The sequence below is a fragment of the Camelina sativa genome, chromosome 17 (assembly GCF_000633955.1).
Source record: "Camelina sativa cultivar DH55 chromosome 17, Cs, whole genome shotgun sequence".
NCBI lineage: Eukaryota > Viridiplantae > Streptophyta > Magnoliopsida > Brassicales > Brassicaceae > Camelina > Camelina sativa.
In genome coordinates this window covers 29,129,633-29,143,578 of record NC_025701.1, presented here as the reverse complement: position 1 = coordinate 29,143,578, position 13,946 = coordinate 29,129,633, and the positions used below count along the sequence as shown (strand labels likewise).

At 34.2% G+C, this 13,946-nt stretch overlaps 2 protein-coding genes across 3 annotated transcripts; both read right to left on the bottom strand.

Moving 5' to 3' along the window:
- On the bottom strand, window positions 3,309–3,713 carry LOC104758297 (major pollen allergen Ole e 10-like). The gene has a single exon (XM_010481133.2). The coding sequence runs from the start codon at window positions 3,682–3,684 to the stop codon at window positions 3,337–3,339; it is 348 nt and encodes a 115-aa protein (XP_010479435.1). The 5' UTR covers window positions 3,685–3,713; the 3' UTR covers window positions 3,309–3,336.
- LOC104758298 (cell division cycle 20.1, cofactor of APC complex-like) lies at window positions 7,243–10,187 on the bottom strand. Of its 2 annotated transcripts, XM_010481135.2 has the most exons (4): window positions 8,717–10,187; window positions 8,060–8,356; window positions 7,929–7,985; window positions 7,243–7,830 (listed from the first exon to the last, which is right to left on the bottom strand). In XM_010481135.2, the coding sequence occupies exons 1-2, from the start codon at window positions 9,976–9,978 to the stop codon at window positions 8,296–8,298; spliced, it is 1,323 nt and encodes a 440-aa protein (XP_010479437.1). In that variant the 5' UTR covers window positions 9,979–10,187; the 3' UTR covers window positions 7,243–7,830; window positions 7,929–7,985; window positions 8,060–8,295. The 2 variants fall into 2 exon arrangements, with proteins under 2 accessions (XP_010479437.1, XP_010479436.1); XM_010481134.2 differs by having other exon boundaries at window positions 7,929–8,356.

Below are 13,946 nucleotides of genomic sequence, written 5' to 3'. Positions count from 1 at the left end.
GTAAACTTGTGTTTTGTGTTCTTGGGGAAACAGAGAGAGACAAGAGAGATTGAATCGAGTGAGCTTGTAAGGGGTTCAGTGGGTGAGAGATCTCTTTGTAGTAAACTCTGTGATTAGTGGATTCCGGGAGAGAGATCACGGCTAGCTTCCTCGTTAATGGAAGTGAACTGGGTAAACATTTGTTTGGTATGCTCTGTTCTGTTCTTTTTTCTTCGTTCTGTTGGGTTTTGAGTTCGTTGTGTGTTTTACAAACTTAGTTAAGTTCTTCAAATCCTTGGTTTAAACTCATTCAAGCTAAAGACATCAACTTTAGCCTCTGTTTAGCTTGTCACTTTGAGATCCCAGTCGAATGGATGCTTGACTCGGGAATGATAAGAAAGGTATTGCTTTCTTCCGATGAGCACCGGTTACACTCTGTTTGTCCTCTTTTTAACATAATTATAATCCTGTTAATGTGGTGTGTGGCTAATGTAAATTCCTTGGAGAGAAACACACACAAAAAAAAAATACTTAACACTATACTACAACGACTTTGTTGCTTCTTTGATCCTTCTCTAAGTATATCATGTGTAGATGTCCATAGCTTGGATCATATAACTCAATAGCACAAGTCAAAGTCTTTTAAGCAAAAAAAGAAAAAAGAAAGAAAGCGATGTGCATGAACAATCATGTCAACCATTATCAAATAAGAATCATTTTCCCAAGACAATACATTACAATATGATTCTTATGTCTTTTTTGTGTGTTTTGAATCAGCTCTCATCACATGTTGCTTTCCATTCGCCACGTTCGGACAGATCGCAGAGGTTATCGATGAAGGAGCGACCAGTAAGTATACACATTCATTATCGATTATGTTTATTATGTGCAATTGCTGTATTGCTCGAAGACGAATATAATTCAAAAATAAAATATATTCAATTCGTTAGCAAATATATCATGTTTATCAACAAAAAAATTGCCCGTTCTACTTTGATACTGTCTTGTCTTGTATACATATAACAATATAACACGTATATTAATATAAATATTGTAGGCGCATGCATAAACATATATTATGATTGGTGTAAGAAAAATCCATCAGATTATGATTGTCAAATTGGACAAAAATTACGGGATAATAAAAAAATCAAAATTTTATTAATCACAAGATCGTTCGAAGTGATTTATGCTAATTTTGAATTGTAAAACCAAGATAAATTTTTGTAGGTTTACGTATATACGTGTGATGTTTAGGTTGTGGGACGGCTGGAATGTTGTATTGATTGATATGTTGTTTGTTTGCAATACCGTGTGTGTATACATGCACATTCCGGACCAAGCTCCGAAGCAAGTACGGGTTACCAGATGCTCCAGCTCCAGATTGGATCACTCATTGCTTTTGTGAATATTGTGCTCTTTGCCAAGAATATCGTGAACAATCCTTCAATATGGTAAAACCATCCAGCTCTTAGATCTCTCTAAAAATAATCTCAACTTACTGTATAAAGTATTTTATTAAACGATTTATTTGACTTAAAATTGTATATCATATATTGGTGTATATAGGATGGATTGGCAATGTGCAAAAGCAGCGAATGGGTCAGCAACAAGAGATGATGGCTCCTCCGATCGGTCAACGAATGATGGGTTGACTTGGATAAAAATATTTTACACCAATATGCTCCTTATTTGAGTTACTCTCTCTCTCTCTCTTCCTTCTCTATGTATTTGTTTTATTTCACGACCAAAACATAAATGTCAGCGAGGCTTTTTTTTTTTTTTTTGGGTGGGCATGAGCTAATAATCTATATGCCATAGTTGTTGTTGCTATATACAATTTCTTATTATATCATGTTTGTGTGAATCACTGAATCACTAATTCTAATCTACACAATCATATTTATATTGCCGGATAGCCGGCAATCAATCATCTCCAACCTGCATGAATACAAGAAAGATTCATCAGATTCACTGTAACCAATTGTGCAGCATATGAGCATCTAGAAATGATCAGACATTTCAATCATGAAGACATAAATGACAGAGCAGAGAAAACAAAACAAATGACTCTCACCTCTCCACTATCATAACAATCCATGGTGAATCGATTAACATGAACTTCGGTATTGAGAAAAAAAAAAAACAATTAGGGAAGACATCACCCATGGGCATAAACGACGTTGGATTGGTCTTCTCAGAAAACCCTCTTTCTCTCCCGCTTCTCCTCCTCTCTCTTCAAGCAATAACACTTGTGCGGTCGATCGATGATAAATCTTCTAGATCCTATTTAAGCTTTTTATATTTTAATAACATTCACATGACAGTTAGTCAAAGTATAAAACCAAAACAAAACTTATAGTTTCGTCAAGAAAAATTATAAAAAGACGAAACAAAAAGGATAACTAAATCATTCTATTATTTAATTTAACTGCATGCAACGGTTCAAGATCCTTATTATGATTTATATATAACTACTGTTCTTTAATTTCATGTTTGTCTCCAACTATAGAAGAAGCGAAATGGGTTCATGTCTTGTGCTAAGGTTTGGCTTTAAAGCAATGGTTTATGTCTTGTACCACTAGCTTGTACCTTTAGTCAAAAGTCTTGTGGGAGATAAAGATGATGAATTAGTTTGAGACAAGGCATGAACATTAGTTGCAATCAATAGTGTGGCTTCAGTTCTGAAGATTATGAATCTATTATAAATAACTGAATTTCCTATTACATTATGTAGCTCTCTAATAAATAATCCTCTTGAGCTATGCCAATTGAAATGAGCCAACTTCTTAATAACAATAACTAATTATGTGCCATCCTGACTCAACAACCGCACTTCCCTCTTCATTTTTCTATCCAGAACGACTTTGAGAAAAAAGATAGCAGGGTAAAATTAAAAAAGCCAAGAATATTTCATTAAGGGTAGCCAAATAATATGAAGGTGAATGTGAGCACTTTCGACCTCTCTTTAATATGTGTTATAGATGAGTAACGTACATATATATTGATGATACCTTTTATCACACAAAATCAAATATATTACCTGTAAACCTTATATGTATCTTGTAATTAAATGTTTTCACAATCACATACATTATTAGACTTTTAATATTCTAAATGAAAGCTTCTATTTGATATATTGTTTATTAATATTTTATAAACTTGATAGTAAGGAAAACATTTTCTATTACGTATTCTTTTTGACTTTGTATAATTGTTTGCATTTTTTAGAAATGGGGGTGTACATAATATTACAAAAATTAGTGACTTTGAAAGTTTTGTAAGAAAACTTAAAAATCATGATTTTATTTATTCAGTTATGTATCATGCATATAAATCAGAGCCAATTTTATATTTTTAAGATCCATACACACAACTTCCATAACTAGGATCTGTAACAGCAAGTGTGCCTGTATTTTTAAAACTACACGCCTTCATGATTCGACCGTGGCTCTGGTAATAAGCATTCATCACAAACGACGCATGACTTACAAGAGTATCGGGGATGAAACAGGACCCCCCTGGTTGGATTGGCCCACAATCAACTCCTTGACTACATGCAAAATTAATATTATCTTGTAGTTGCGCATTCGTCGCGGTCAGAGTTGCTATACACCATTGTGTGGAACTTACCACATAGAGATGGTTGATCATGATAAAAGATAGAAAAATGAAAAGGATTGTCAAAGGCGATGACATTTTCATAATTGTTTAATTTGACTAGTTTTTTTTTTCTTCTTCTTCATCTTCTTGATATCTATGTGAGTGTATATGCATCCATATTTATAAGTATATATGTGTCTTTATATTATATGTATAACATAATAGAAAGTCAAAGATTTAAAACTATACTTAGGTTAGAAATTTATATGTATAATTAGAAATCTGACTTTAAGTATATATATGTCTTAAATAAATTTTAATCACTAAATAAAGTCAATTTTAAGATATTCTAGGAATACATAAATATGTCTTTATAAATAGAAATAAATCTCTCTAATAATAAATCTATCTTTATAACAATAAATACATAAACTATTGTATCAATATTTAAATCACAGCATTAGCTCTGTATTTGTATCAGATTACTGAGAAAACATAATAATAATAATAATCACAAGTTATTATTATATATTTTGTATTTTATTAGTATCGGGACATTTTTAAGATTATACCAAATTCATAAACAAAAATGAAAATTACACTCAGTGTTATCATTATTTGATAAGATACCTACACTTTCTCAAACAAAAATTGACAAAAATTAGTGAGTTATATATATATATATATATTTATATTTAAAAGTCGTAATTAATTCAAAATATCTAATGAAATAAATATTTTTAAAATCAAGTCAAATTAAAATAATTTGCTAGAGCTGAAAAATTCATAATTATTTAAATTTACTAGTTTGTAGTTTTATAATTAAATATGTAACTAACTTAAACAAAGTTTAATCCTATATTTAAACTAATATTATCTAAAATTTTAACTAACATAAATCCAGGAAAAATAAATTCTAGCTAATCTTATTTTGATTTTACAAATTATATATTAGTTAATAGTTAATGTTATCAATAGTAAATAAATTTATTATTACCTGAAGTTAATTATAAAATTACAAGTATCTCATTTAAAAAAATTATTTAATTATTTTGTTTAAAAAAATTATATTTAATTGGTAATTAAAGACAAAAAGTCATTTTGTGTATTAATTAAGATATTTCCAATAATTGAATAATTTAGTGTAGATTTCAAAATTACTTATAAAAATTAGGACACACTATCAAATTAATCCATTAATATTTGGTTACATTAATTTTTGTGATAAAAAAACTTAAGTGTGAGAAATGAAAAAAATTGTTAGCAAGCAAACAGAACTGTTAGCAAGCAAATGACATTTTGCAGACCAAAAAAAAAAAAGATTCACTTCATTGATTCTAAAGATAGGCTTTTGCAAACAGAATGCTTGTCATTCATCGATCCATCTTTTTCATAAATTTTATATCGAATATCTACTATTTTCTTTGATTTTACGAGTTATTGGATTCATCTCTTTGTATGCTTATAGGGATTATGGAGATAGATACAAAATTACAAACTAAACCTAAGAGATAATTCGATCTGTCTGGACGTCTTTAATAAGCCATTAATCTTTTTTTTATACCCCTTGAGTGTAATTAAAAAATAAGTGGCTTTGATTAGATCATTTGAACTGCTTGTAAGCTTTGTAAATCATTCTGTTATACGAAGATGTCACCATGATTGTGCTGTGATGGCAAACCCCTAATTTTTTTAATATTGAATTAGTGAAGCAAAACTTTTAATTATCGAATTAAAATATGTCCAAGGTTCTTGCTTATTCCATCCATTACATCAACATTTCCAATTTCAAACAATATAAAATGAGTTACAACGACCTTCCTTTGGACTATACATCTAAAAACTTTAACAATATAGTCTTTATATATTACAGAATGACTTATAGAACTTACCCGATATTGATAGTGTACATAATAAGACATTTATTGATACTAAGTTACTCCTATACTACTATCTCCGTCAGTTCCACGACCAAGCTGGCCATGGCACAACTTAGCCCTTCAAGGAACTGTGACCGAGCCTCTAAAGTAAATTGTATGTTTGTGGATGTATAAATCTCTCAGCATTTCGTCAAGATTCCCGCAAAGTAAGACTGAGAGACTCTTCTGACTCGCTCTCAACATATCGAGAACAAAAGTGCTTAGTTAGTCTTTTTGATGAGAAGAATTAACCTCATGACTCTCAATTCTCAAAATCAGTAGACATGAAAAACAGTTCTCACTACCAAACACAGAACATACCCATTGCAATCTAGATCAGTGCAACAACTGAATTACGGACAAGTGCAGTTTTATGACTAATGATGGCTGAACGAGAAGAAGAGATGATACGCATTGCCTTATATTCTATCAAAGAATTGGTCCTTTATATTCAGGCAAGTTGTCCCAAAACGAGAAGCACTATAACATTACAGAGACAGAATTCTACATCACATTACCAAACTATATAGCACAAGTCACATAACAGTTTTCTGTTCAATATTGTTTGATACCAAAAAAGAAAAACCAACGTCTAACTCTTTATTTCAACTCATTTTATACAGCGTTGATACATTTTTAATCTGTTTAGATAAGAATATTATATCTATGCTGAATTTAATATCAATAAAAATATGTATTATCAATTATCAAATTAGAAGTATTAATAAAACCATTTTTCCCGTAGTAAGGGTTCAACGCTACTAGTTAACAATATGTCGGAAAGGAAAAATAAAAGATATAGAAAATGTAAAGAAACAAAATCGTTTAATATATTAATATTTCATATGGTAGTTATATTGTTTATGTTTTTTGTTCTTTTATTTGTTGGTAAGTGATGGTATAAAATCATAACTGATAATCCAGAATACAACTACATGATGATTTTACTGCAAGAGGAACGGCACAGCTTTTATTTATAGGACTATTAAAAACGGTTGGCACACAATCCTATAAACAGAACATGAATGGACTGTCATAAAGAGACTAAAAACATCCTAAATAAATATAAACTAGCCACTGCAAAACCGGAATTGCTGATGAGGAAGTTCTCTCGTGCTGTTTCAAAGGTGGTTGAGGTAAAAAGAAGCGTTACCTAGCTCGTCCTTGCTGCACAAGGAAGCGTTTCTTCAACCTCAACTTCTTATGTGTGTTCTCGCTTGCCTCTTCAACTCCTCAAAACTTTAGAAAGAGACATTGTTCTTTGCAGAGAAGAGTGAATTCGCAATAACAACTGAGCAAGAAAGAATTGGGAGAATCACGGAATAAATAAATAGTTTCAAACTTGTTGAAACTATTTACACAAACGTTTTCGTATTAGTATTTACATGTTGAAACTTGAAATAAATAGTTTGTATTCTTTCTTCTTTTCGTTTTTTTTTATAAAGGAGATGGGATTGGGACCTCATTTTACCATTGGTTATTGATTCAATTATGGGTGTTAAATATAGACACTATGAATTATGATATATTTGTCATTCTTCATCATTTGTTTAATATATATTAAGTTTATCATAATTCTAAACAAATAGACAAATAGTACACGTTTTTCTATTACGTAATTATTTGTATTCGTGTAAAACTAAAAAATATACTTATCAATTAATATAAAAAATTATATATAAGCTACCGGATATAACTGTTTGCAAATAAAATGTTTTAAACTTTTGCTTTGTCAAATATATATAGAAAGAGGATGATTGACCAATTTCAGAAGTTTACAAAATACAGTATGATATTCTCTAAATGTTGGCAGAACTAATTCAAGCTGTGTTATGTTTTCGCTTTTATGACATGTACAGTAACAGAGTAAGATAGGATGGCAGTTAGGTGGTATAAAATGTGACACTCACTATCAAGAACAAGAAAACTAATGGGATCTACAGAAGAAGAATGATTTCAAACATTTCTTCCTTATGAATCTGTTGCCATGCGTATGCTCTTGTCTTCCTTACCCGGAGAAGTTATGCCAGCGGAGGCGACTACGGCTTGTGCATGTCTCGGTGGTCAAGAAGTTGAGACGGAGAGAGTTCAAGCTCCTCCACGACCCAAAAGGTCACTTTCAGTAGACAAAATAGATTTGTTTAAATGGAAGTGATAAGACCGGTTTGGTTTGTGCATAGACATGAGCAGTTTGGTTCGGTTAAGTTTCTTAGGACGAGGCGTCTTCGCGGTTACTCATTAGCTAGATGAGCGGTAACTTCTGCGAGCCTTGACGCCAAATTTCCTTCACTGCTCCATTTGGGTTATCATAGTCAAAATACCGTGTGACCTGTGTGCATTGGATCATTCGGGTATGAGAAACATTCCTAAGAGAATCAACTATTTGAAGAGGTCAGACTTCAGAGGTTGAAAAGAAGGAGACGATACCAAACTCATCTCTCTCTGATACTCCAGGATCTTCTTGGTTTTTATTTTCCTCAGCATCTGAACCAGAAATCCAGGCAAGGTAACAAAGAATCACAATGGTAGATCTATGAAGCCACATAAGAAGATCATACCTTCTCGATATCCTCTATGTCAGCTCCAAGTTTCTCGAGGACAAGAGATCATCACCACTTATATAGTTTGATAAAAACGAACAATATCATAAACACTGCAATGCATTCTCTAGTAAAAAAAAAACAAACCTGGAACACTCTGGAGCAATATTCTCCCATTTGAAGAACCTAAACGAGCACCATACCTCTTGAACCCAGGTTCCATGCTTCCAGAAAGAACAACCACCACAGGAGATTCACTTCCAGTGACACACATCAAAGCTTTCCATATGATCAGAGCAGATGTAACAATCATCCCTACCAGTTTCCAACACAGAGAACAATTTATCATGTACTTATACCACAATTTTTTCATATAACTCAACCATCAGGCGTCTAACCTTGTTAGCTCAGAACCAAAAAAAAATTCACAAACTTTTAAACAATAACAGTTAACACATTTCCCCTCAACACACTACATACTTCATAATTTGCATGTAACACCCTATTACCTAAATTTCAAAGTAAACGATCTAATGAAACCATCAACTTCACCAACTCTAATAAACTAAAGAATAATTTTCTATAAAGTAGATGAAGACAAGTCTTTAGTAACCAAAACAGAGGTTGTACTCGTCTTAAACCTCTGTTTTTTGCTCGAACCAAAAAAGGATTTACCGAATAAGAGGCATGTGAGAGTGAGAAAACGGCTCATGAACTCTTCTTCTTGTTGGAGCAGGTTTTTTGGCGGTCTCTGGTACTCCAAAAACATTCCAGAAGCAGAGATACTCATCACCTGCTACAGAAGCTACGGTACAACCATCGGGACTCTGAGCCATACAAAGAACTCTTGATATATGACCGGAGGAGAGCTCAGTTATTTTGGCCATGGATGGGTAGTTCCAGAGGGTAAGTTGATTCCCATGTGAGCTAAGCAACTCTCTTTCCTTGGTGCTCCATAACAAGGAAGAAACTTGAGAAGCAGTGTCTACTGAATTCAAGCAAGCCCCAGTGAGGGTGTTCCAGAACTTAATCGTCTCATCACCGCCAGTTGCAAGCAAATTGCTCTGGAACGGAGACCAGGAGAGAGCTTTAACCGCAGAAGTATGTCCCCTGAGCCTGTGCAGCCATTGGGAACTGGAACAAAGATCCCATATGTGTACCAAATTGTCGTCGCCACCACTAGCTAGTCTCTGACCAGATGGTGACCACCTGAGAGAACAAACCTCACGAGTGTGACCTTTGTAAGTTGCCACGACGTGTGATCTGATACGCACATCGTTGTTGATGATCCTTCCATTGAATCTTCCCGTTGAGAGGATGTGGTTGTTCCAAGCCAGTGACACTACTCTCGAGTGGCCGTTACACGCTTTGAATGTTCTCAGTAGAACTTGGGCAACGGAGTCCCAGAGCTGCACATAGCCGTAGTTGAGGCCAAGGGCGAGGTGACGACCATCAGAGGCCCAGTTCACACTCGTGACGGGTCCTTTGTCTTGGTCAACAGTCACAAGATGAGAAACAGAGCCAGTGGAATGATCCCAGAGATAAACAGTGTTACCCAAAGCTATGGCTAAGAGATTAGCACTGCCCCAGTCAAGCAAGTTGAGATAGAAATCATCAACAATGTCCAGCGCGTCCAGCGTTCTCTCGGGATCCGGAGGAATGCGTCTGCGAGGCTTTAGGAGTGGTTTAGGTTTAGGTTGGTGGTGGTCAGAGGAGTAGCGACGAGTTGGTGAAGGTCGCTTGTTCCTGAAGGCGAGGATGCGATTGCGATTCAAACCCAAAACCTCTGCCAATTGCTTTCTGTAGGCAACCCGAGATGAATCAATTACCTTGGCTTCTTCTTCTTCCAGCCTCCTTCCTTCCATTAACTGGAACTGCGCGTATTCAAAATCCATCGCCGAACGGTTGGGTATGAATCTATCGTACTCCGTTTTCATCTTTGAAACAATCAATCGTAAACCCAGATGCAGATGAAGAAAGAAGAAGTTGAATTAAGAAAAACACGAACGTTAGAACTTAGAATAAAGAAAGAAGAACGAAGCAGTTGAATTAAGGAAGAGCGGATTAGGGATTTGTGTCGTATCCTAGGATTACATATGGAAGAAAGAAGAATTTAGGATTAGGAATAGGATTTCCTTTTCTTTTCTTTTTTTTTCCAATTAGTAGGATTAGGATTAGGGTTTCCTTTTATTATTCACACTATTAAAGAAACTTCCTTTTTGACAAAATAGTCTGATAAATATATATATATATATATATATGAAAAAATTAAATATAGGGATATGGTTCCACTTTATATAACTTGCTAGATTTGTTCTAATTACAGTAAAACCTCTATAAATTAATAATATTGGGATCAAGACATTCTATTAATTTAAAGTAATATTAATTTATCTATAAATTAATAATTATTAATTTACACTATAAAATAATAATTATGAATTGAGATAATTTTAGTAAAATAAGATTAGTTTTTCAAATGTTGTAAATTTTATGGTTTAGGAATTAAACTTGTAATATTTAGAAAACATTATTGACAATTAATTACAAATACTATAGACAAATTGACTTATACACATGACATATATAAATTCAAATTTATGAATAGTATCAATTTTCCTATTTTAATAGTCTGTCAAATTATCAAATTGTAAATGATGCATATATAAAAATTGAAAATTTTAAAAATTTAACTATTTGTATGACATGTTATAGAATATTTTAGAGATATAGTTATAGTTTGAAGATACAACATTACAATTGTTCTATAGAAATGAGCTTTATGAGAAACATACATTATTATATCACTATATATATATATGTAAATTTACATGATTATTAATTTACGATATTATTGGGACCATATTTTACATAGGGATTTCAAAAAAAATTATTATCTTATTATCTTATCGAATTTTATTAATTTTTACACTTACCTGATTTGGGACCAGCAAAATTTATTAATTTATAATATTTATTAATTTATAGAGTATTAATTTAGAGAGGTTTTACAGTATATGAAAGCCAAATGGAAACTATGATATCATATAAATTAATTGTATAATTTCATTAATGTATATTTACAAATTATGATATTATATCAATAATTTTAATGTATAATTTTCCTAATTATGATTTTATATGAATTAATTGTATAATTTCCTTAACCCTTTTTTGTTTTTAACAAAATGTAATTTAACCATTTTTGTTGTATAATTAATACTTTAAACCAAAATTATAAAATTGACATCATGCCTCCTCGCTCACAATAAGTACTAACTTTAAAAATCAAGCTTTAAAGAATAAGACATTCCTTTAGAATTTTTAAATAGAAAAAGTTTACTATATAATTTTTGATATTTAACAAAATTTAATTTTGATTTAACAAAACTTAAGCGGGAAAAAAAAGAAAAAAAAAATGTCGTTTCTCTCTCGAGGCGACTCATGTGGCGATGGCACCCTCTGGTTTTTTTTCCGGCGAATCCGGCATTTTTCTCCGATCTGGAGTCTTTTCTCCACCTACAAAACCATCAATTCCTTTTCTCTCATTCTTGTCGGCGGTTTTTCTCTGTTAGTTAATTCTGACAGTTTCTTTTCTCCTATTTCTGCGGGAGATAACCGTTTTCTAAAACCGCCACGGATGATCCTATATAAATCTGTTTCTTTATCCAAATTTTTCCGAATTGACCAGTCTACCGAACTCCTTGTTCTCACTTCCACCAATTCCATGAGTGACTACTTACGAAAATCCGTTCGGGATCTCGATCTAGGGATTGCTGATGCTCCAATAACTTTGTCTCCTGAATTCGTTTCGAGAGCTGCGGCTGTTAACCGGTACTCTCTTGTCGTTACTCCGGTCAATCCCCGTAAACAAAATCTACGGGCTCTCATTCGCCAAATGCCTCGTGTCTGGGGTTTTGCAGAGGAATGTGTAGGGCGAATTGTAGATGGGGGTCGAATTCAATTCCGCTTCCAATCAGAGGAAACAATGAATCTGGTACTTCAGCGTGGTCCGTGGTCATTCAACGCATAGATGGTATCCGAATTTGGATGAGAATGACATGAAGATTATCCCTTTCTGGATCTAAATCCAAGGTATTCCAATTCTTTACTTAACCAATGTCATGGCTAGGAGAGTTGGAAATAGCCTAGGTTATGTAACAGAAGTAGACTATGATGAGAATGTCAACCAGGTTGGTTCTGTTAGGGTTAAGATAGACTGGAATATCGATAATCCTCTTTGTTTCAAGAAAAATGTTCAGTTCATGCCAGGAGAGAACACAGTTTTCTCCTTTCGTTTTGAACGTCTTCGCAACTTTTGCAACAAATGCGGTTCTTTAAAACACGACGCAAAAGAATGCCCCTTGCTTTTGACAATGAAGATCCTTATGTTTCTGGTGAGGATAGTGATGGAGATGACCACCCTGACGATGATAACACTATGGCTGATGTTGATATCGCTCCTCCTATGCCTATTGTGGTTTTTATTCCTGGATTACAAGTGGCACCCCATCAATGCTGGTCACAATTCAGGCCTCATCTCAACACACTCTTCAGACATCCCCAGTGTCTTTGAGGATACAAAATTGACTGCGGAACGTATACGGTATCTTCATGCCAAGTATACGCGTAATGGTTTCTGTCCAACCATACTCCGAGACTTCCTTGAGGATAACACAGATAACGCAACCCCTGACTTTGTTTTTAATAAACGTAAGAGAGTGCGATTTGAAACCGCCTTTAACAAAGCCAATTCTGCGGAAGAGATGGCGGTTCTGAGCCATCTCCGAAAACAGGGAAAGACAGACAGTTCAGTTGGTTCCTGTTCGGTCAAGTCTGGATTCGACGGAGGCGCGGGGGCCCCGGTACCCCTAGAGGATCCCCCATGAAGATGATCTCCTGGAATTGCCAAGGCATCGCCTCACCCTTTAAATCATCTACTCTAAAACGCCTATGTAAATTATCTAAGTGTGATATTCTATTTTTAATTGAAACTCTAAATATGTGTGATGTGGTTTGTAAACTAAAGGATGATTTAGGATTCTCTAACATTATAACTCAGCCCCCTCAAGGTAGGAGTGGTGGCTTAGCTCTTTTATGGAATAACAATGTGTCCTTATCCTTAATTTCAAAGGATGAGAGATTCATTGATGTATCAGTGATATGTCTATATTTTGTCTCTCCTTAGCCTATTTTTATCATGCATTTAGCTAGGATAACTCATTGGTTTGCATCGTTTTCTAGTTTTTTCTATACACTTTGCACGTCTAGGTAGTTCTTGCATCATCCTTGCATATATTGTGCATTTTAGAGTATTTCAGGTATTTAGGAGACGTTGGAAGCCATTCTCGTCCGAGCCATTGTCACCATCTCCGTTCCGTCCGAGCTATCCGTTCGAGCCATCGCACTCGAGTGGGATTCAGCTTTCGACGTCTTCATCAAAGTTGTAGGGAATTGAGTTACCTTTCCAACACCGTTTATTTTAAGTCAATCGGAGGTGTGGTTCAAGAGTTATCATCGTTTTAGTGGATGCGTATACACCACGCTCGAGCCATTCTTCCCCGCCATACACTCCAGCTTGTTTGATCGAGCCATGCTCCTCAGCCTTCCGTCCGAGCCATGCTCCTCAGCCTTCCGTCTGAGCCATGATGACATTGCATTCCATTCGACGCACACGGACTCGATCGCACATGTCGGGAAGAAGGACGTTTGGTTTCACACGCTTCAGGAGATTACCGAACCGACGCTTTACCTTGTCGTTTTAAGTTTTAGGGCTTTCCATGTTGGACTACTATATATACATTTTGTTAAGTCTTTGCAGAGACATCTTATCTTTTATCTCGTTTTTGTTCCCAGAAGGTTTCTGAACCTAGCCTCCAAAAAACGTTCTCAGACTTGTATTCCG